The following is a 23,984-nucleotide window of genomic DNA, read 5'->3' on the forward strand; positions in this document are numbered from 1 at the left end:
GCTGTCCGCACCTGTGAAGGCATGTGAGGCCAGCAAAAGGGCTCAAGAACATGACCCAACAAATCCAATATCCTCTTGACCATGGGTTGACCTCGCTGACGTCTAGTTCAAAGCAGGGACGCTGTAAGTAAGTCAGAGTGGGGGTTGCTCAGAGAAACTATTTAATGATGCCATACTAAATGCTATGCAACAAACTAATACTCGGCCAAACCACAAAAAAGTAGAGCAATCTCTAGTTACCCAATATATTTCATAATCTAGATCTATATCCACATCCTGTTTTACTGATGGCCTATTTGTGTCTCAGAACAACTGCAGCTACCCTGTAAACTCTCTGTCTGTCGGACCAAGTTCCCTGAAGTCTATGGTTATTTCAATTCAGTGTCATACTCTAAACTTCCTTAAACCCCTCAATGTATTGACGGGTTATAAATTCCATCAGCCTTGCCGTAAATGAAGTTGTTTCTGTATAACACTATTAAAAAAAAATGTTACGCCTATTTCCTACTACAAATACGAATGCACTATGCATGTAAATCCCATTAAGTAAGATAGGAGATAGTAAAGAAATTAGCTTCTGTTTTTTATTAGGCCATGTCTGATTTCAGGACTACTTCCTGCGTCCACCAGTTCCCAACCTTTTTCCTTAAGGTACACCCTTTCGTTCACTGTGTAAACTGACAACCCAAAGAGACATATTTTATGTCACTTGTTTTTTATTTATCTATTCAATATTATATTCAGTACAAAAACAGTAGAGAACAACCAACATAGTAAAATAGAGATTTGAGCAGATTATTTCCTCTGAATATTGATCAGAGATGAGCTTGAGCTGATCTTTTTTTTTGATTGTTTTTATACAGTTCTCTTTTGAGTACCACCACATCATACAGATAATTACAAAACCTCGACATTACCAAAAGTCCAACCCACCTCAGACACTCCTGCTGCTGCTTGGCAAACACCACAGGAAATGTAAGGCCTGCAAATATGTTATATAAAACTCTCTCAGCTAAGCACTGCCTACAACCCAGAACTGTTATCCAGCCAAACACTACTGTTCAACAACACACCACACCCCTTAACTCTGCTTGTGTCTGACTCTGCTCACGCTAGGAGGTTACCTCCAAACAAACTACTCCTAAGCACTGTCCTCTTCCACACCAGGCTTCCCAGTATAAGTTACACTCTGACAGGCGCCCTGGTAGCTCACCTGGTAGACCTGTTACACTCTGTAACATGTCCTGTAGTATTTAGTCTTAGTCTACTTGGGTTGCAAATTTCAGGGCTTGGTGGTCCGTGGGGCCAGTGCTTAAAAAGAATAGTGTCTATCCCTGCAGTAGCCTCAGCTATTCTTTGGTAACTATCTAGCAAGTAATCCTGTAACTGCTGGATGCAATTATTTTAAAGAATGTAGTACTGCATACCTGATTAGTATACGCTCCCCACTGTAACTTTTACACATTGTTATGTTACAACAGTATCCTATTTGTTGTGTATACAATGTTATGCAAAATGTTGTAAAACATTCCTCATCCTAAGAAGAGCTGAAACTAATCAAACTGATTGGTTGATCGACTACTTAGATAATCCATTAAATGTTTTAGCTATTTAAGAAAACAGACTTCAATATTTGATGTTTTTACCTCAATGATGTTAAATTGTTATCTTTGGGTTCTGGACTGTTGGTTGGACAAACAGAAAGAAATTGTTATTGGAATTTTCTGACATTTTATACACAAAATGGTTAAACGCACAAAAACAATCTGCAGATTAATAATTAATGACAATAATTGTTAGTTGCAGCCCTATCTTTAGTCTCTCTTGTAGCACTGAGCATGCATGTAAGTTTTACAATAACAAAAACATTAATTGAATTGATAGGTTTTGGGATACAGATGTGGTGTATAATGTAAGTATGAGGACCTCAGCATCCACATGTATCTGAGAAAATGCTCCAATCTTTTCAAGTCTGTTCAAAGTTCACACTGTGCCCTATTTACACCGCTATATAAAGATCAAATATGTGCTACTAATGTGTAAAACTTTATCTTTTGTGCTTAGGCCTTATACATTTTTAGAAAACATTACATTTGTTTGTCCAATGGGGCAGCCACAGAAAGACCTCCCTGTAATTCAGAGACCAGATCATTTTCAATCAAAAGGGGGTTTTCTCAGAACGTTCTCATGCTTTCAAAAACTAATACTTTGACCACAAGACCTAGATACCAGGAAAACATCTGAAGGCAAGTGCTGTTGATCGCAGACTGATATAATCTCTACCAACCCAGTGAGGGTTAGATGGCACCGTGCATTTGATGACACTCTTCTGAAATGTGTACACAAGTTACCCAAAAGTTTCTTATTTTCTGACTCTGAGAATTCAGTTTCCTTAAAACAAATACGCCTAACCAGCCAATCAGCCATGAATGACAACACAAATAAGGATGCCACTAAATGATGACGTCATTTTTCATTTTAACTTTCAAAAGACATTTAGACATTTTCATGATGATATTTGGTCTTGATAAGTGTGATGACTGCTGAGCCAACTTACATGACAAATTGTAAGATTGTCTAGGCTTCCTAAGTGGCATTCTCTTCAAAATCACTGGGTACCAGCACTTATCATTATGAACAATACTGAACAAGAAAGGTAACTGAGTTTTCAGGTTAAAACAATGATGCAATTCCCACAGTAATGGTAAGACAGGAACAATTAAATCATCAAATAACTGAGTAACTTAATTTGTAATATAATTATGCTATTGCTATTTTAAAGTAATGAATGTTATTTTTGAGCCTTTAGCCAAACACTGCTTCAGAATCTTTCTTACCTGACCAGTCAACACCTTATTCAACATTTTCAGTAACACCCATCAACTGTGGGCTTAGAGATGGCTCTAACAACTGTGAGAAGGTGCTCCATGGTGGAGGAAGTAAACAAGTATCACATCTCTAACCTACAGAAGTTGGCAGGTCAGAGCAGTGGACAGCGCAGTCTGTAAATATATTGAATTTTTAACCCTAACCCTTTTATAACTCCACATTGTGTGACCGCATTAGGGAGTCATAGATGGGGTTACAGTGGTGCCTAAAGGGCGACTGATGCTCAAAAGATTTTCAGACAGGGGATAAAAATACATTTTAGTGTTCCCTTATTAAACATCTGCATTGTTGTATAGCTGGTGTCAGTGTGTGGGAGTCGTCAGGAAGCTAGCCCACTAAGACCATGTTTGACAGACAGTTATATGCCTGTGGTTGGTTTGTGGAGGAAACACAGTGACAGATCAGCTTTGTGCAGCTGGGGAGATCAGTGTTCCTGAACTCTACACTATGGCCCCCAGTAGCCAGGCCTGTGGTTTCCCACCATGCTCACTATTAAGCAGGCAAAGGAAACAACAACAAAAACACAGCAAAATCTTTGCTAAAATTAACACCATCAGTGTGACTAAAACGGCAGTTTGTAACTTGAGACTGGACGTATGCAAATTGATTTTTTGTACTTGTGGTGATGAGTCCAGTCACCACGCAAAACCTTTATTCAAGGAACCAGTTAATGAAAAAACACTGTACATTCGCATATGATGGCTACATTACTATACATTGTGTTAGATTGTATATTGTTAAAGGTAAACTAGAACAGTGATAGCTGGTAGACTGGCTGTGCATCGGCCCTGTATTAGTAGCATTTTCCAAACAACTACTCTTGTGGTGGAGTTTTGAATGCAACACATAAAGCATCGACCATGGTCGCATTTATATCAGTCTCTTACTGACTACATTCGACTAAGAGGCTTTGATACATCTATGCATCCTTTAAAAAGAGAACAAAAAGAGACAATACAATACATACAGTAGTAGTTACATTCACGTGGCAGTGATAGGCAAACAGTAAAAGACACAGATGGATGAATGAGTCTGGTTTTAAGTGCTACATTGTATGCGTCTTTAGTCCTTTCTTAACAGTCTGAGAATTGAATGTTTGTGATCCACACTGTGTCCTGTTAATTTCATCTTCACGAAAAGATTTCCGTCTCCATTTAGAGACAGAGAGAAAATTAAAAAGTCCAGCGTCGACACCCCACAGACCCTGTGGTGTTTCAGCAAGTCACATAGCTCCTTTTTTGCCGCTTCCCCTCAACACTCAGAGAAAAGGGTACAACATTGTAACTCTTGTAATGGCAAAAGGTACAATGTTGTGTCTTTTTCTGGGACTGGTTTGTAGTGACAGGGGGTAAGTATTTCCCAAAAGATTAGTAACAACGGCATCACTCCGTCCAAAGCCCAGCGATACTCCTCATCTCCTATTGCCTCTGATACCTCCACACAGTGTCCTTTCACAGTCCTCCATCTATAGCTGGGTGGCTTTGGTAGAGCGCCTGGTCCTCCTGTCCTGACGTTGAGCAGCAGGGAGGTGGCAGTAACGCGGCGACCATCCTCTGGACTTTCTCTTGGTGCTACGTGGCATGCTAGGGCCTGGGGGGGCTGGTAGTCAGGCCTCCTCGGCTGTGGCGTCTATCCCAGCGTAGGTGAAGTTCTCAAAAAGAGCCATGTTCACATAAGCCTGGAAGATGGATAGCTTGTGATTTAAGATTTTTTGTTTAATAATCAAAATGTCCAGGTATTTGGCATGCATGTTAGAAGTATGACAGCTCCATCAGTTGTTTAATGCTGAAGCCTTCAAACACATTCATGTCATATTTTACAGATCGTAAATGAAGTGCAGAATGGGAAAAACCATTCATGTGATATCATAGCTTTAATTGTGTAAGAGAATAGGGGGAAAGGGAATTTCTGATAGCTTTGATGTCCCACACTTGGAGAGAAGGTATACAGAAGTGTCAACAAACTGATGCCAAATGGCTGTAAACCTACAATTTGAAGTAGTTCAGTGTAAATTAATTCCAATGGTAACACCCTCCATGTAATGTGATGAACAAAATAGTTTTTTTTAAACTATGTTGTTAATTATCTGATATGAATATGGTTTTAGCAATGGGGTAACCATCATGGAGTAATGTTTAAACACAACAGGACATGTTCCTATTCTTCCCTTTTTGCCAACATTGTGAGAATGCAGCATTACCTTCCTGGCCTCCTGCATCCTGTTGAGCTGGACAGAGATTTGGGAGAAGGGGGGTCTCTCGTAGGGTCGGTCCCTCCAGCACTGCTTCATCAGCTCATAGCTGGACAGGAAGAGAAACATCGATGAATATGGTGAAATGCAGGAAAGAAAGACAGAATAAGCTGATCATTAACTACAAAATGATGAATACTTACATCTCATCATCACAGTTTTTGGGTTTCTCCATCCTGAAGCCTTGTGGCAGTTTTTCATAAAGCTCAGCGCATGTCATGCCACAATATGGTGTGCCACCTGACCAACACAGGGGAGAAAATGGATTTATGATTATGATGGTGATGGTGAGTCAAGCAGTGATAAAACTGACATCACCCTCTTGCTTTCTCATGAACACATGCAAGTCATTGTAGATATGATCACAAAAGTTCCTGAACTTCTGCACTTGGCAAGTGTAAATCTGTACTTAGTAGTAGTACATGGGTGGGAGTGGTGAAAGCCAGTGTGCTTACTTACCTAAGCTTACAATTTCCCAGAGGAGAACACCGAAAGACCACCTGGGAGAGAAGACGCAAATAATAATAAGACAAAGAAGAGAAATGGGAGGAAGGATTTTATTTGTAACACCTGAAACTATTCATTAACCATATGCTTTTGTTTTTTTTTTGGTCATGAGTTATGGTAAAATCTTTGCAAAGGCACCAACTGCAGCATCTCATACCTGATAATAGACATATACAATAAATGATTAAATATTTTGAATCTAGTCCCCCCCAAAATGGATGAATATTTTGATTTTGCATGTAAAACCCCAGATATTTTTACAATGCATTGCGTAGAAAAAATGCCCAAATCCTTTTTAAAATTTGAATAAATATCTACAGAAACTGATAAGGAACCACTGAGTGCTTCAACAGAATGAAACCACCATCTTTCCTGCGATGTGATTAGCTCGAAAAACCACTTGTTTCACAAGTCGCAATGCCGTGTGGTAGATCATGCGAGCAGACAAGTATTGTTTGTGCTCTTGGCCTGTCCCTTGTTATCTCTTCTCTTCCGTGCACTACACTTCACTATGTCTCAGATCTTGTTTTCTGTCCTTCCCTCTCACTAATGTTTACAGCTCTCTCTGACTCTAAAGGCACCCTAACACTTCTTCCGTTAGCTGTCTTGCGCTCTTCTAACTTGTTATCCGCTGTGTATAAATAGTCTCCATTTGACAGACCAACGTCTTTGTCTGTCTGCTAAGTTGTACCCAAGGCTTCCTGGCTGTGCTTATCAGTTACACTGCACACTATTATCACTCCATCAGTGACAGAGGGATGATTTGTTGTTTTCTGTGGGCAAGCGTTCTGTTGTGCACATATTTTGAACTACACTAGAGGCTGTAATAATTTTAATAAGGTTTCTGTTGAAGAAAAAATTAGAAGGAAGCATTTTAATTATGAAAAAATGTTGATTAGAGATTATACTTCAGGAAGTGTGCCTGAACCACTTTAACCAAGGTTTTGTTGTTTGCAACATAAGAAGCATGCCATCTTGCTCAATATGCCCCTAAAGTTCTCTGAAATATTTTTGCATGTTGGTACAGCAGTGTCAAATGAACATAACCCTACAGATGTGGAAATGCCTGTGGGACAAACATTGTGACTTACACATCACTCTTGGTCGTATACACGCTGTAGTTCAGGGACTCAATGGCCATCCAGCGTACAGGCAGCCTCCCCTGAAAGGCAAGCAACAGTTTCATGTAAAACCAGCTGCTATGTTGACAGCGTGGTCACACATGTGAAGAGTCTAATTGTGAATATTAAAAAATGGAATAGATAATTTATAGTCGACATTGCTGTACGTGACTGCCCTCTATAGGCCATATCACCTACTATCAGGAATCTCTCAGTTGCTTTCTGAGGTATAATTATAATAATATATAATAATCATATTTATTAATTAACAGACTATTTCACAAACATGGTGTCACAAATGTTCATCATATGCAAGATCTACAGGTAAAATTTCTGTTACAGTTTGTTTGTGCAATTAGTCTTTTGCTATTTCTTTTAGTTATTGTCTTCAACTTGTGAGAAATGAGTGCTTTATAACAACTGATATCAATAGCATTTATTCACTCTTATTAAAGTGGAAATACTTGGAATAATACAAAAACTTGTCTCCCAAACAACAAGTACCCATTGTTAGCTAAAACTAAAAAGCAAAAACAAAAACAAAAAAATTCTGGAAAAAGTCACCATTCACTCACCATTGTCTTCTTAACGTAAACTTCCTCACCACGGGAAAGGCCAAAGTCTGCTATCTTCGCCACAAGATTGTCCCCTACAAGGACATTCCTGGCTGCCAAATCCCTGTGGATGAACTAGTTCCAAGAGAGTGGAGGAGAGGAGAGGCGTTAAACAATCATGATGTTTCTGTACATCAGCTTCAGTTCAGTGTATTAAGTGATAAAGTCATATCTCAGTCAGGATAATGTAACAGCATTATAATGCCCTTCTAAATGGACCAAAGATATAAACAAGCTTCTGATATAATAATTTGCTTGAGCAATTTATCACAATCACATCATTATACTTAAGCAGCTATTACTTAAAATGGGGAGTAATAATGGAATAGCTCAATTATTGCAGCTTCTTTTGAATTACTACACTGTCAGCTTTACTATATCATCTACAAAATACTGTATTAAGTATTACTTATGACATAGTAAGGACAGTTCATATAATATTTGTACTATGTTGCAATCACTAGGAAATGTTTAACTGGTTTTATACCATTATTACATCTATCCTCATTAGAAGTTACTGAATTGACTTAAAGATGTAATTTTATTACATTATGAATATAAACTATCATGGGTAACTTGATAAAAATCCTGTTAAGAGAGACTGCACTCATCCACACGCAGAAATATACAACCAGCCTCCCACATACATGCTGTTTCTACTCCTACCTGTTTGTCACTTAGGTAGTGCATCCCTGTTGCCACGTCTACAGCAAACTGCAGCAGCTGCTGGGAGGTTAGGGTGGAAGCAGTGCCATGCTCTTTGGCAAAGGCAGGATCGGTCTCCAACACTCGACTCTTCCTCAGAAAGTCGAGAAGGTTACCATAGGGAGCGTATTCGATGGCTATGTACAGGTAACCTGGAGAAGACAGAGGGAGTAACATTAGGAGGAGGACAGAGTCTGCACTATACCCTGTTCTTTTACCCTTTTTATGATGTTTGATGTCTAAATAAAATGAGGAATAATAGGATTTGGGCCACTACTTTAATTCTGGAAACTTAACAATGAGAATGTCCTCTTCTTCTCCCTAAAAACTGTGACTATGGCCTTGGCTGGCGTGCTTGCAATAGGCCAGGGAGAGATGCAGCTACAGCTGGTAAGGGGCTTGGCCTTCAACAGCTCTGTCTTGACACAGACAGAGGTAAACCACGCATTTCATGAAATCCTCACAGAGCTCAACCAGATGGCTGAGGCTTTGTTAATAGATGACGGCTTCCAGCCAAAGTCAGAGTTTCTACAGGTCATGAGGTATTTGTGCTTGTTGGAAAGGGTTCATGTTGATTTCACCAGGACCAGTCAGAGTGCCAACACAATTTGTTAATACCATATGTGGAAGGAAAGAATAACAGGGCAAAGGACAGGCAAGTCAAAGAACTACGACCTAATACAATTATGTTCCTTCTCAGCTACAAGAGGTTATGCTAATCAGGACATGCTGTGTTTCCTGCAGCAATGTCTTTGCAACTCAATTTCTTTGCTCAAACTCAAACAGTAAAATATCTTCTCCTCAAACCAAGAATATTAGCACAGTGAAATACTGTATATGGACATATGTTAATGTGTATTTTTGGTAGTGTATCAGCATATAGCATTGGCAGTATAAATAAGGCATACAGTCACCAGAGAGATCAGCAAAAAAGCTGATCTAGAGGATGCATACTTTTTTGTTTTTCAATCTTTATCTTCCCCTTGGAATTTGAGTATCTATCAGATATCTTCTATGCTCATTTCCTCCTCCTGTCCAGCCGTTCAGAATTTCAATGAATTCCTCCTGCACACACCTAATTCTTTCACAATGTTCATATCTGAAGAGTGAACTTATTCCAGATCTCTGTAAGATGAGAAGCTGTATGAGCGGATAAAAACACCATATATGTCCCCCCTTTTTTTAAATTATAGACAGATGCTGAATGGATCAAATGAACTAAAGCCTGAAACCAGAAAAAGATGAAGCAGAAAACTCCCAAAACGCTGAAAAAGAAATTGAGTAACAGCTCATGTTACCACTGCAAGCCAGTGACTATGCCTTTATCACTTTCTTTCTTTACTATCATCCTGCTTTCCTCCTTCCCTTCTTCCCTACAACAATCCTTTCTTTCTTTCTTCCATCCTTCCTTCCTTTCATCCTTCCTCCTTCTATTTTACAGTCAGTTTGTGCGCCAAGCCAGTCATTCCATATTGTAAATGTAATAAGCATTTCTGGTAGTGCAGTATATATGAACTTATGTACTCTTATCACTAAATAAAAGAGAACCTGAGTTGAACAACAGATGTAAACACAGCGCTGTGACGGCCTGCAGAGTCAAGTGCTACCTGAAAGTGAAACCACCGAATTAGTCAGATGTTTATTTTTCAAGGCTGATTTGGTTTGGTAATGTACTCACTGATGTGCTTTCCATACTAGACTTCCTCTCTCGTGAGTTATCAATCATTGATTAAACAAAAGCAATTCAATTATTCAATGTAGAAGCCGTCGGATGTAGCTGTGGGAAAGTGATACTCCGTGGTAAGAACCAGGGCCAAGGAAACCTTATACAAATACATGACACAGCAGCTTGTGAGGCACATGGACAAGTTAAACAAATGCGATGGCAGGCAAGGATTATTTAGATTGGACACATCCTGGTGCTTTCCAGGTGCAGATGACAGAGGATCAGATGGGGAGTATCTGTTTGGAGCTCAAGCACAAAGAATTGAACCTGTTCCTGTACAGTACTAAATACAGGTGAAGTTAATTAAAGATAGATAGAAGTAGGATCTAGTATAACTGCATAGTGTCAGTGCCTTACAAAGTCACCACTAACATATATTGAACAAAAATGTACTAGGAAATACATTTGGAGCACATCTCCATGACAACTCCGTTGATAAAGACTGATACAGAGAAAGCTAGTAAGTGGACCTTCTGTTGAATTTGGATTATTTTGTAAAACATTTGTATTTTATATTTTCATATATATGCTTTATATAGTAAATAAAGTAATACCAATTGATTTATTACATAAATTAGATACTTTATACTGTTTAGTGGGGCTGTAGCTAAGCAGTTTGATTCTTATTCTTATTATTTATTTATTCTGCCAGGATACCAGATAAGTAAAGTAAGGTAACATACATACAATCTTCTTAGTTTTGCATAAAACAGCTTATAGATTTGTACAACTTGTGAATCCATGTGCCTGCCAAAATCAGTATTACACTGTCACCATCAGTATGTCTTCAGAGGCATTAACTCCAAAGCACGTCCATGTCCATAAACGCCACTAGATGTCGCTCACTCACCTCTGTTCTCACAGGCTCCTATCAGGTTGATGATGTTGGGATGCTGGCCTAGTTTACACAACACCTCCAGCTCGCCTGCAAAGTCTCGGTGGTCATTCTCTGAGGCAAACTCTGCAGGAAGATCAGCACACACAGCATCATTAAATAAAGTGCAAGCAAAGCAGCTTCAGCTGGCGTCTTTGAAATGAAATTTTCAGTCTAGGAATGCACTGCATTGGGATTACATTTGCTCTCTGTTTGTGTGCAATACATGTACAGCGTCTGTGCTTGCATGAATGTGTGCAAAAGTTACCTTTCAGCATCTTGATGGCTGCGCTCATTTTATTGCCATCCTTCTTGATCATGGCTTTGATGACCTGGTTTTGAAACAGTTTTTAGCTGACATGCTTAACCCATTGAATACAGAATGGCAACCAAAGGAGAGAAATTGAAAATATCCTAATACCTGGCCAAAGTTGCCCTCTCCAATGACATCTTCAAACTTTATGTCCTCCCACTCAAGGATTGGATAGGTGAGGGGCTCTGGCGTTGGTTTCGGTCTCCGTGTCAGGGTCAGTGTTCCTGAGTTAAACTGCAGAATAGTCTCCTCACCCTGGAGGTATGAACAGTCTTAAGCTTGGCAATAAATACAAATATATTAAAGTTCTCTAAAGTAGGATTTTCTCAAAACACACTTGAGCTTTGTCAGATCAGTTGTGATGTCAACCAAATCCCTCAGCTTTCCGAAAGTCTAATGAACAGAAATCTTTAACAAATCCTGGTGCATCCTTACCGAACCGGACTGGTAGGTGAACGTGCGCCGACGGTTGAGCAGCGTCTTGCGGATGAAGAAAAGAGCCAACAGCGCCAGCAGGATAGTCACACAGGTGACAGTTACCGAGCCCACCACTGCCACCAACAGCTGGTAACCATCCCCAGCAGGCCTCCCAGCCACACCCTGGGTGGTCGGGGTTAAACTCTGAAGGCCTTTTTTTGGCAGAGGGGAAGAGTTGGAAAGGGAGGATGGAGGGGAAGGAGGGAGGATGGAGAGGAAGGACAGAAGATAGAGAGAAAAAAACAAGTAGGGAGATGTAGATGATTTTGAGATAGTGGAGATAAATAGGCTATGTATTATTATAAATCCCTTTCCCTGTGTGGGTGGTCTTGTTCAACGTCACCTGGGAAAAGCCCAATATTGGCAACAAGTACAGTAGAGTAGAAATTTTCCACAGAGAGCTACTTTTAGCCTAAAGGAAAAATAAATGAATGTCCACGAAACCTTAATTTAGACCAGTACACAAAACAATTTAATCATTCCTTTGAAAAGATTATCCATTCTAGTCATTTAAAATGTGCCAGATTTGCTGTATCATTCCTGCCCTTGTGTGCCAACCCATAGAGGATAGACTTCAGGGTTTTCTCAAACCTTTATGGTCTGACATTCCATATCTAGGTCCCAAATCCATCATGTAAATTTGTATTATTTAACAATATCAACATGTCATTGGTGGGTGAGCAGATATTAACTTTCCTACTCACCATCCCCTTGTGTCATCGCCTGAACAAACTTGCTCCACTCTCCTGGCACTTTAGAGACAGCCCTGACTCTGAACTGGTAGAGCGTGCTGGCGTTGAGTGCTGTCACATCTTTGGTGGTCTTGTTTCTATCATCTATGTCCACCCAAGAGTGAGGGTTCCCCTGGCCAACTGGCTGGTACTCTATGACGTACTTAATGATCCCCCCATTGGGATCTTCAGGGTGCTGCCACCTCACCTGGATGGCTGACACAGACAGAGGCTGGGCCTGGACGTTGCGTGGAGAAGATGGACCTGAGACACAGAGATATCATCATAGCTAGGGCAATCAACTGTTACTCTGTAAAACTATATTGCAAAATTAAATTACTACTCCAGTCACAGGCTTTTATGCTTGGATGCTCTGGGAAAGCTAAAATACCAACAAGCGTTTAACAGCATGCACTGCCATTCTATTGGATAGATCTTTATCTAACTTGTTGATCTCCGCTGATTGCAAACTAAACCCGATTATTCCTTGACACCAATCAGCTGCTAAACTTTTTCTTTTAAGGTTTGTGGGCAGGGAGAGAGCCACCAAGTAACCAAGCACTAATCCTACTCTTTTCCTGAGTGTTTGAAGTGAGTCTAAGAAGCATCATCCCATTTATTTATCTTGTATAATTAACATTAACAACAACACTAAATACATATGAGCCTTTAACATACTGTATACTGTGTTACCCGTTATGTTTTTTTCCATTTTTATTAACTGCAGAGGTTCAAGTTACCCTGGCTGTGGATGCTGAACTGGTAGGGTTTGGAGGGTGGCCCCTGGCTGCCACAGTTGATGAGGCTCACCACCACGGTGTAGTCTTGCTGGTACTCCAGGTTGTGGAATTTTGTGGAAAGCACATTGAGCAGAGTGGTCTCCTCCAGTAGTTTCTCACTGTAGGGCGGTGGCCCGAAGAGCTGCACTAAAAAGCCACTGGCTGTGCCGGCATTAATGCCATTGTTGGGGGGCAGTCGCCAGCGTACAGTGGCTATGCGGCCTTCCACCGAGCTGATGTCAATCTCAGGTTGAACTGTGGGCTCTGCAGCGACAGAGAACACAGGATGAGCTGAGGGGACTAACAGCTCCTAAATTTCTGTTATTAGGTCAGTAACGATTCCCTCAAATTGCCCACTGAGGGATGAATAAAGTATTTTGAAGTGAACTGGACGGTTCCCTTCATTTATATTTGAATTGGCTGCTGTACAGTAGCAGGACTGTTTGCTCACAACCAGAAGCTACTAGCTTTAAGTCTTGGGGCTGGTCCTCTCGGAACTTATCCATAAGGGTGCTCTGGTTGTCTTCAGTCCAAAGACCTGTGTTTGCATGTCTGTGGATGACTGAGTATGTTGTCTGCTTAAATGTAAAATGTGACAAGATAAAGTATACTCAAAACAGTCAGTATGCATACTTTTAGGGTGTTCTAACGGATTGTTATGCACTGCTGTTCTCCCACAATGCACTGCACAAAGGAAGCGGAGGTGGAAAAAAATGATGATGATGATGATGATGATGATGATGATGAAACAGCTTCAGGAACACCTCCCCAATTGAAATTTAATTGAATCTTTTTCATGGTGCAAGCATTATATCATTTCCTTTCAGTCTAAAACAGTTATAAATATCTTGACTTTGTGTACACTAACTGCAAATATAAAGTTAGTTATTTGGGACACTGTTAGCTCTATTATGAACCCACAAACTGTTATTAGGGGCAAGACAATATTTTTATATGCTAAAATGTTATTTGCATTATATGTCATTTTGAATATGATTTCTCACTCCATTGTCCATAAACTGTTTTGTGGTCATTCCCAAAGAAATAACAATCACTAAATAAACTATTACAAATAGTTTGTGCTTGTGCAAGACTAAAAAAACCAACGTTCCTGTAAGAAATACAATTTGTTCCATTTTACACATGGACCCAACCACATATTGCCAAAGAGTCAAAGTCAATATAACTATGCGAACTATGACACTCCAAAACAATCCTTTTCCCATATAAGTTTTTTGATTATCTTTTCTGGACTCACACACTCAGATATGCTCTCTCCCTCTGTACCACAGTCATCACTGATCATCACAGTAATTGAGGAATAAAATCCTGTCTGCCTCTTGAATTCAGGTTTCTCGCTATTGATCAGTTTGTGATTCCGAGCTCACTGATTAAAATCATTTTTATTTTTTCTTATTTTCGTTTTGACCCCATTGTGTCTCTATTTTATCTTGGCAAAGTGCCCTCAGATCATTTCAGTCCAGCTGAATCTTTCTATATTTGCCCCAGACTTGAGTCATCAGGACAGATATGCTCACTCGGGAAAAGACAACTGGCTCCTTAAGGCCTGGGAACAGCACTGCACAGCAAAAATAATGAGAATTTTATTTTAGTCTAACCAGTCACAAGATAATTATGCATGCTTAATTACTGTGGTTCAGACTATAGACATTTGTTCCCAGGCAAGATTTCCAGTTAAATATACTCATGTATTGTAAGTGTGTGATCCCTATGAGCCTTGTTATCTGTGGGTCTTACCGGGACAATCAGTCTCCATGATGGCCTCTGGACCCTCGGCCCCTTCTCCACCTTCCCCAGGACGACTCAGCTGGACACGGACGCGGTAGCGCGTTGAAGGCTCCAGGTTCATCAGTGTGATGGGCTCTTTGTCACTATAAACTAAAAGAAAGAGGATGTGAGAAATGCTGAATACATAAGGTTTAATTCATGGTTTTACAGCAGAAAATTTGGTTGGAACATTTAGCTTGAAACATATATCTCTAAAGGAATTATAGATACATAGAAAACACATTTAAAAGTATTAAAATATTCAGAGGTTACACATTTTTGTTACATGTTATATAATGAGACGTTTTTGGAGAAACTTGAACTCAGTAGGAGGTGATGCACACTCTATGAGAAGATCTATTTCTTTACACAACCTGCAGTGTGTCATGGAGAAAACATGACTGGGCTGTTAGTTATAAAGCATTTTAGTTAGTCTGTGCTAGTCTTTAAGTATTAGTTTTATTATGCATTTGAACAATATAATATGTTGAAGTAATGCTGATGACTGCGTTTCTGTGATAAAGGCAGCCTTTCTGTGATAAATGCTGCCTTAATGCCATCTTGGAATGAAAGCTCTGCCTGCTTACCTATGATGGAGGACCAAGAATCTCCGTTCTCCACAGGCTTGTAGAGGAGCCTGGTGGAGACAATGGGGCCGTCTCCTCTATGGGAGCTCACCGGCATCACCAGCAGCTGTTTACTCCTTTTCTCCAGCAGTTTGGGAGCAGTAGTGGGCACAGGGGGCTCTGAGTAGACACAGCAAAAGATTTAAAAAATGTGATCTTTGCTGCTGTCCTGTGATGTGCCTGCATACTAAAAAAGGTCACAAAACAACATCCTTTCCTCTTAATTCAAACTTACTCAAAAGAAACCATACACACAGACCTTTAATTGTGAGGTTGAACTTGCGGGAGTCCTGGCCTCCATTAGTGGACACCCTGCACTCCCACAACCCTCCTTGCTGTGCACTCAGATGAGGGATCTCAAACAGGGCTGTGCTCTTATTTGAGTCCATGACAGTGCGAGAGGCCTGAGAGTAAAATACATAATATACATAATAGCAATGCAATGCATGATGAAAACCACATTTCCATTTCCTGTGCCCATTTTTGCCGCTGCTTGGACTTGTGCTCAGAAAGTTTTCACTGTGAAACATTTCTTAGTTCCTGTGGGAAGTGCCGGTACAATTCTTTATCAAATTATTTTTTATTATCAAGGAAACAGCACGGAAAGGATAACACAGAAAACTGAACACGTCACTTATAGGCAACACGTGGTAACTGCTGGATTGTAGAGTGATACAGCCTTATCTGGTCAGGCCATTGTGTTGTTGACTTCCTCAAAGCTTGACTCAACCTTGTAATCATCAGCCCAATCTTAAAGGCATAGTACAATTTGAATTGATTTTTTACCATTTTATTTATTTTATGTAACAATTATTACCTTTTACACAGCAGCTAGATATTTTGGGAAGTATATTTTCTTATGTATGTACGTATGAAGCTAGAATCAGGAGTAGATTAGCTTTGGAAGAACTTCAAAGGCAGTTTCTTGTCTTGTTTTCATACCAGGGATGAGAGAGCCAGATCATGAATGCACTACTGGACAATGATTACTGTCTCCCTCAAGCAGCCAGTCTGTTTTGCTGTAGTAGTGAGCAATCTGATATTAGTTTAGTTGGTTGGCTCAGATTCATACTGTTTTGAGGGCTGAGATGTATCAGCATTTCTTTTTGCTTAATGTCTTGAATCTTTCCATTGCTTGTTGCTGAGCTCCTGAGTGTAACATTAAAACTTAGTTAAAATACATTTTGCTGACTTTTTTAACTTGTCAAAACATTATTAAAAATACACAATAAATGGACAATTATGATAAATGTGCCAGTCCTCAAGGCACCGCAGAGTGCACCCACTTTGGCAGCCTTTGTACAGTACTAGATCACCATCTCTGCCTGACTACCTTAAATTTGATCCAATCTGTGTATGTTGTTTATTTTTATTCAGACAGTAAGTTATCTTTGGAGGAGTGTTGCAAGCAGCTGCTGGTCTTTGTACCTTGAGCACAGTGCTGTCCAACTTTCGCAGCTCAATGCTGTTATGGCTGGGCAGGGGGTTGCCTGTTGCTGAACAAAAGATCTTGGGGCTGGAGTTCAGATTCCACTCCAAATTACAATCCAAATCCAAGATCTGGGGAGCCCGGTCTGAAAAAGAAAAGCCACATGGAACAGAGATATGTACAAGAAATGACAATGTAGGTAGTGACAGAGGATGTGGCAGTAGAGAAAGGGATGACAGAAAAAATTATTGGATGAAAAAATAGATGAACGTAAATGAGCTGTGCAGTGATGAGGAGAAAGAATAAATGCAATCTTAGAGGAGGAAGAGATAAAGGAAGAAACAAAAAAAGGATTAATATGATGTGTGGACGCCTACCAGACTTCTCACAGTTCTGTCCTCCCCACCCTGTGGGACACTGACATCCACTGAAACGGTTGCAAACTCCACCATTCTGACATTCACAGCTCAGCTTGCAATCTGGTCCATACATGTCATTATGGCAAGCTGACAACAGAAAACAGAGAACTACGGTTCATGATGTGACACACAAAAGGGTAAAAACGGGTTATTAAACCTACATGTATTTACTTTAGTAAAAAGAAAAAAAAATTGACAAACTATAGTACTAACCCTCCTCACAGCGACTCCCAAACCAGCCACTGGCACAGGAGCAGCCGTATGGGTCTGGTAGGCAGAAGCGAAGCCCTTTGCAGTTCATTTCAGAACCACATGACTGCTGGCAGTTTCGGCCAAACATTCCTTCTCTGCAGGCTGCAAGTCATCAGAGAAAGACAAATTTACAAATGTGTTTATTTAAATTCCTTGACATTTGCTGTATCATGCCTCAACGTGGCTTGACAGTAGTCTGCCATTTGATTGCATTATCATACAGTCTAGAAAATAATATACAGTTATATGAAATGTGAGAGCTGCTTATATATGATGATCAGGAGAACTAAAACCTTCACTGCTGACCTTATGACATAATAACAGTTTAGGCACATCACCCAAACGCAGTGAAGGTATAATGTTGATCTAATGTCTACCATGAAGTATACCCCACATGTCCTTACTTACTACTTTACTTACTACTTACTACTTTCTACTAACAGCTTAACACCCAATTTGGGTCAATATAGCACAAATGCAGTACTGGATAATTTTACCCAGTATCCATTGGTACTGAGGAAAACCACTCGGTCACCAATCAAATCCAAGAAATTGTTACTAAATGTTAATATGTTTATCCTTTGTAGTTTTAAATTGTTTCGTATAACAATAAGTTTGTGACAGTTTTATGGCAAAAGTTGAGGTTGTTGGGCCTAACCTTTCCTGTAGGGCCATCATGATGTTGATTTTTTTTCCTAAATATCTTAACAACTACATTGCTGTGAGATTTAATCTCAATCAGACACTTCTCCTTATGAAGTACGATGGAAATCAGACTTTATACACTTTCTCTATCTCTCTGCTTCACTATTTGTCCGTCTCCCTCTCTCTCACATTTACACACACACACACACACACACAACAACTAGTATACTCGCAAAGTAATTTGTATTGAGTACAGTACAAACCTGTCTCACAGCGTGTTCCCATGAATCCTGGAGGGCAGATACAGTCTCCGTCGGCATCATGGCACACTCCACCATTGAGACACTCTGGGCAGTCCTTGTCACAGTAAGGACCCCACCTCTTACTGGGACAGTCTATAGCGGGGGAAAAAACAATATCCATACATATTCTCTTTGGATATGTGAACAGCTTGTTTGAAACTGCATGTAAAAGTGGGAGCTTTCAGTCTATTGAACCCCATATAACTGTCTTACTGCATCTGCTATTGACAATCTTGGTAATGACATCAAATTTATGTTTTTTGTCTATTTGTGTTGTATTTTGGACAGTTTATCAAGCAGACAGTGTGAGAGGCGTGTGAGTGTGTGTGAGAGAGAGAGAGAGAGAGAGAGAGAGAGAGAGAGAGAGAGAGAGAGAGAGAGAGAGAGAGACAGAGAGAGAGAGAAAGAGAGAGAGAGAAAGAGCGAGAGAGAGAGACAGAGAGAGAGAGACAGAGAGGGAGGGAGGGAGGGAGGGAGAGAGAGAGAGAGAGAGAGAGAGAGAGAGAGAGAGAGCGAGAGAGAGAGGGAGGGAGAGAGAGGAGGGGAGAGAGAGAGGGAGAGAGAACGGGGTAATCTCAAAGCTGAGCAGGTGGAGGGTGGAGATGGTGTTGTTACTGCTGATGTCTCTTTACGATACTGAGCTACAGGAAATGAAACAAACACATGCTGTCTCATTAAAATACATCATGGTGTATTGGCAGAAGTGGAATATAACATTCATAGGTTTTTTAGTGTATAATCACCTGAATATAGGAATTATTGTGTTTTCATGAACTGTTTTTCATGAGAATTAGCTGTTTTTATCTATAGATGCTGCGGGTCACCTTCCATGGAGTCTGCCATGTTGATCTGCCATGTTGCTATACAGTAGCCCAGAAGGGACACACCAAACACTGGCTGTAGATAGACCATGCAAGTTTCATGAATACTGTAGCTTCTCCTACACACTTCACAGCCCGTTCTTATTCCCAAATGGTTGTGTGTGTGTGTGTGTGAGTGTGAGTGTTTCTGAGTGTGTGAATGTCATTATCCAACAAACCTCTGACAATGAGCCTCATCCAGGCTCCCTTGAGGGGGCTGTCCCCCACGTAGCTGGCGCTGTAGATGCCTTGATTGGCAAAAACTGCATTCTCCACTGTCAGTACAGCTGTGCGATTGATCATATCATTCCAGTGAGTCATATAATAATAGTTTCCTACACAAAAGACAAAAAAACATTTATTGCATAGTTTCCAATGCGTAAAAAAGTAGTTTTCTATCCTGATTGGCTCTAGCTCTAGAAGTATATGATTGTTAGTCGACTGTCTCTGTCCTGCTAAACATGTCCTGCTACCGTCTTAAGCTGGCTTACCGTTGTACTTCCAGGTCACATCTCTCTTTTGGGAGCTGAGAAGCTGCATACTGAGGTGAACTGTCTCTCCTTTGTTAGCAGTCATTGTAAGGTGAGTTGGGACAAAATTTGCTGTAGGGAACACAGTAGCACGCAGTTATTTTCCAAACATGAAACGCCATCCAAACTGGATGCATAATAAAGCTGTATAATCAGGCCATAACGGGAAGTAAAAACTGGATATATAGGTTGTATTAAGTCTGAACCCACCACTACCAACGTTGTTGATCATTGTGACCGTCTCAAGTGGGGGAACTTCCTGAGTGGATTCACAGTAGAAAATACCAATATGATCCAGGTCACGGAAGTCTCTGGCCTCTGCCTCCTTGTTCCTGGGCTTATGCACTTGAAAATTTGGCTTCTTGGGGAATATGAGGATTTTGTTGTCTCTCTTGATGTCCAGCTCAACCTGGGCAGGGCTGCGCTCTCCATTGATACAAGAGATGGTGAAGTGATTGACGTTGGTGACCTCTACTGTGGAGATCATGGTCAAGTCGATCACAGCATCTGTGGGACAGGACATTGTGTTTGGAACAGTCTGACAAACTGGCATGTTATTAGAGTCATAAAGAGCTTGACTTGATTATTAGACTACTTCGGGATTCACAAACATTTTGTATCAGGAGATTTAGCATCACCCATTCCCCAGGGTAATGAAAAGAGTAGGAAAAAAAACTATTGTAAAGTATACGATTACCGGTGAAGACCCATAACTGTAAACCACTTTGGTTACTTTGGGCTGTTGCTTAAAAATATGATGATGAAACCTGTGATACATTTTTGCAATTCTAAGTGAAACCAATAAAATATGTATTGTTCAGTTGGTTAAAAAATCACAGTCACTCTGTCTCAGCATCTCTACCACGTGGTACTTCTCACGCTTCATACAGAGTTATTGTGTTTAAATAGAAATGTTTGTATTCTGATACATAAATCCCAAATGTTTCTAACAATAAACTTAGCTCACAATGGAAAACATCCGTTTGGCATGTGTTCTAGGTTAAATATATATGAATATTTGAATACACCTGACTCACAAACTTGTGCTGTAGACTTGGACACAGGAAGTACAGGACAAAATCATAGCACAAAAATAGTTTGTAGCTCACAAATCTGTGTCTGCCACAGGTTGGAGAGTCTTTAATCTCATTGAGTATCCATTATAACAGTGACTCTTTGACTGAGAACACTGACACCTGAGACACGGATTGAGAAACACGCAATATCAGCCCCCGTACATAATTTCGGTTCAAAAACAAAAGAAGCCTCCAGGAATGTAGTTATTTGAACAAAATTGCCAAACCCAATAATGTATTTTTTTTCCTTTTTTTTTCTTCAACATTCCTTCTCACTGATATTTAAGCCCCAGATCCACAGAACAATGGCAGGAAACATGGATGAGCTATTTCCCCCCCAAAGGATTCAGACATCTACATTCTACACTCCGAGGGTATTTATTACTTTAACTAAATACAGATTATTAAAAAGGATTATAACAATCAAACAGTGTAGAATTGAGGAGAAAATGTGTCTTTCTTAATGAACATTACATTCCTTGATAATAAATGCCGACTTAAATTGTTTGCTCCGTTTATGAGGTAACATCCTTAATTATAAAGTTCCCCCTTACCTGATAAACCAAGGAAACATAATAGAAATACCCACAAAATCCTCATGATATTTATAATCCTCATTGAAAAAAAGTTGTCGTTAATAACTCGGATTTACGAGAGAGTACATCCAAAACGGTGACGCTGCGTCACGACGAGTGGTGCGCTTTTTTACGCATAACTTGGCGAATCACCCAGCGCTCCAGTTCAGGTGTAAAATCTCTTCTGTATCGACTATAACGGTTCTGTGTAGCTCTCAGAGATGGTAGCACGGTCCGTCACACAAAGCACAGAGTTGGATCTACGGTAAAGCTCAGCTTTCTCTGGGTGGGAAAGGAAGGAAGAGCGTCACCAGACAGCGGAGGACTGCTGGCGCTCCAGACCTCCCCGATCCGATTAATGCATTTATGAGTTTAAACTTTGTCACTTTTTGTTCCAGTACAATGCCAAACACTCTGACAGTTTTTGCATACAACTGATTCTGTAGTATCTTACGAATGTCTACTGTTTTAGCAGTGAAACGTCACTTTTAATCTTCTGTGGCACTATAGACCTATATTGTCTAAAGTTTTGTTGTAGTATTTTAAAGTATTTCAGAGATTGTGACAAGAATATTTTGGTTCCATGTTGTAACTATTGCACAGTTGTTTTGAAGCACTAGGTCATGTCAGACTTTAAAATATAGATATTTGGAGAATTCAAGACTGCATTCATCAAAATGTACATAGCACAATAACACAGATGAAAAGTGTGTGCCCTACCACAATACTCTATATCTACCCATACTTAACATGCATTTGTGTGGCCAAGACCTACACTCTGCATGTCCCATGTGTCTGTGTGTTGCATTTTATTGCTGCCCTGATTTTCTTTGTAAAGATACTGTAGAACACCCAATGCAGCAACAGCTGGTATCATGTTTTGCCAAATGCAACAGCTTTGTTCTTTCACTTCAATGTGTTGGTCACAATCCCCGCAGCTTTTATGGTCAGCCTCCCCCTCCCTTTGCTGTTATAATCAATCAGCCTCAGGAAATGATGAACAATATGCTTGTTGTGTCTATTCTGCCATTTCTGCCCCAAACTTTTAAAAGTGCTGCACTGTCTCCCTTTGGAACAACTACACACGCCTTTTCTCATTTTCTCTACAAAAACTGTCAGACTGATTTGATGTTTTCTTTACATTTCCTTATGGGTTCAGACAATCGACTTGAAGTTGAAGTTGAAGTTCTTATTGTTTAAGATTTCCTGTTTTCGATTTCAGGAGCTCACATGGCCTGCTTTAGTCTGCAAGGACTATTATACTGGATTGTAAAAAACAAAGAAAAGTATAATATAATTCTTTGCAAAGTGTCCGCACATTTAGGTCCAATCTGAAAAAGTAAACAATGCCAAAACAACACACTTCAAAAACACCACTGACAGGAATGGAATTAACTATTATACTGATGTGTCTACAGACATACATGCAAGGTATGCAATAAAACAAAATGCAAAAAAAAAACTGTACAGTCAAACTAGTTTTGCACATAATTAAGGTGCTTTTCTGATCATTTTTTGCAGATTTCTGTACTCTGTGATTTGACTGTAGGGAAACAAATGAGGAGGAAAGTGAAGGAAGAAGTGCAAAGAGAGAAATTACAGAAAAGTGTTGAATGGTGCAGACACAGCTTGGCGGAGCCCCTATAGGAAGCCAAAAAGTAAAAGACCAAAGGCCTTTGGAAGGATTGGAATTGTTTTGTCTTCAAATCACAGTGTTTCCATTTTGACTCTTGGCAAACAACGGGTCTTGGCACCCACATCTGTACTGTCCCTTTGACCTGTTAGTGTGACCTGTACAGCTCAAGAACCAGAACAACTTCTTTTAAAATACCCGTTTATTTCCTCTGCACACACTTCAAAAACACCCACAGACTAGAATGGAATCAACAGTTAGAACAATGATACTGACCTGTCAACAGACCACTAACTGCAGACATGTGGTTGTAGCACATAGCCAAAGGTATGCAATAAAAAAAATATGCAAAAAAAACTAAACTGTACAGTCAAATTAGTTTTGCACATAATTAAGGTGCTTTTCTGATCATTTTTGCAATTCTTTGCAGAATTCCGTACTCTGTGATTTGACTGTAGGGAAACAAATGAGGAGGAAAGTGAAGGAAGAAGTGCAAAGAGAGAAATTACAGAAAAGTGTTGAATGCTGCAGACACAGCTTGGCGGAGCTTCTATAGGAAGCCAAAAAGGAAAAGACCAAAGGCTGGATCAACACAGATGCTTCAGCCTCTGGCTGCATTAAGGCTGTCAGAAGCCAGAAACCAGGCGTGGGTGCTTTTGTATGAGCTTGTGTATGTGTATGTATATGTGCATGAACATGTGTGTGTGCATGTGATGGTCCATTGGAGTGAGAGGGAAGCAACAGACTGTAAGCATTCAGTGAAACTGCAAGTATGTACATGGAATACTGTGTGTCCATGACCAAGCTTGTATGTGTGTTTGTGTGTATGTGAAGGAAATTATTCTAGTGGGGTGGACATGCA

At 40.1% G+C, this 23,984-nt stretch overlaps 1 protein-coding gene across 2 annotated transcripts; it reads right to left on the bottom strand.

Annotated features, from left to right (window-relative positions):
* Window positions 1-3,492: 3,492 nt before the first annotated feature.
* Window positions 3,493-21,768, bottom strand: tie1 (tyrosine kinase with immunoglobulin-like and EGF-like domains 1). 2 transcript variants are annotated; one of them, XM_051375719.1, is made up of 24 exons: window positions 21,469-21,768; window positions 20,049-20,345; window positions 19,800-19,910; window positions 19,488-19,643; window positions 18,410-18,541; window positions 17,463-17,603; window positions 17,208-17,336; window positions 16,830-16,975; window positions 15,661-15,805; window positions 15,363-15,521; window positions 14,746-14,886; window positions 12,949-13,251; window positions 12,182-12,472; window positions 11,436-11,629; window positions 11,109-11,255; window positions 10,956-11,019; window positions 10,664-10,774; window positions 8,049-8,239; window positions 7,344-7,457; window positions 6,739-6,809; window positions 5,600-5,640; window positions 5,284-5,380; window positions 5,090-5,189; window positions 3,493-4,567 (listed from the first exon to the last, which is right to left on the bottom strand). In XM_051375719.1, the coding sequence occupies exons 1-24, from the start codon at window positions 21,530-21,532 to the stop codon at window positions 4,496-4,498; spliced, it is 3,417 nt and encodes a 1,138-aa protein (XP_051231679.1). In that variant the 5' UTR covers window positions 21,533-21,768; the 3' UTR covers window positions 3,493-4,495. The 2 variants fall into 2 exon arrangements, with proteins under 2 accessions (XP_051231679.1, XP_051231680.1); XM_051375720.1 differs by lacking the exon at window positions 12,949-13,251.
* Window positions 21,769-23,984: the final 2,216 nt, after the last annotated feature.

Source organism: Dicentrarchus labrax, unplaced genomic scaffold (assembly GCF_905237075.1).
Source record: "Dicentrarchus labrax unplaced genomic scaffold, dlabrax2021, whole genome shotgun sequence".
Lineage (NCBI taxonomy): Eukaryota > Metazoa > Chordata > Actinopteri > Moronidae > Dicentrarchus > Dicentrarchus labrax.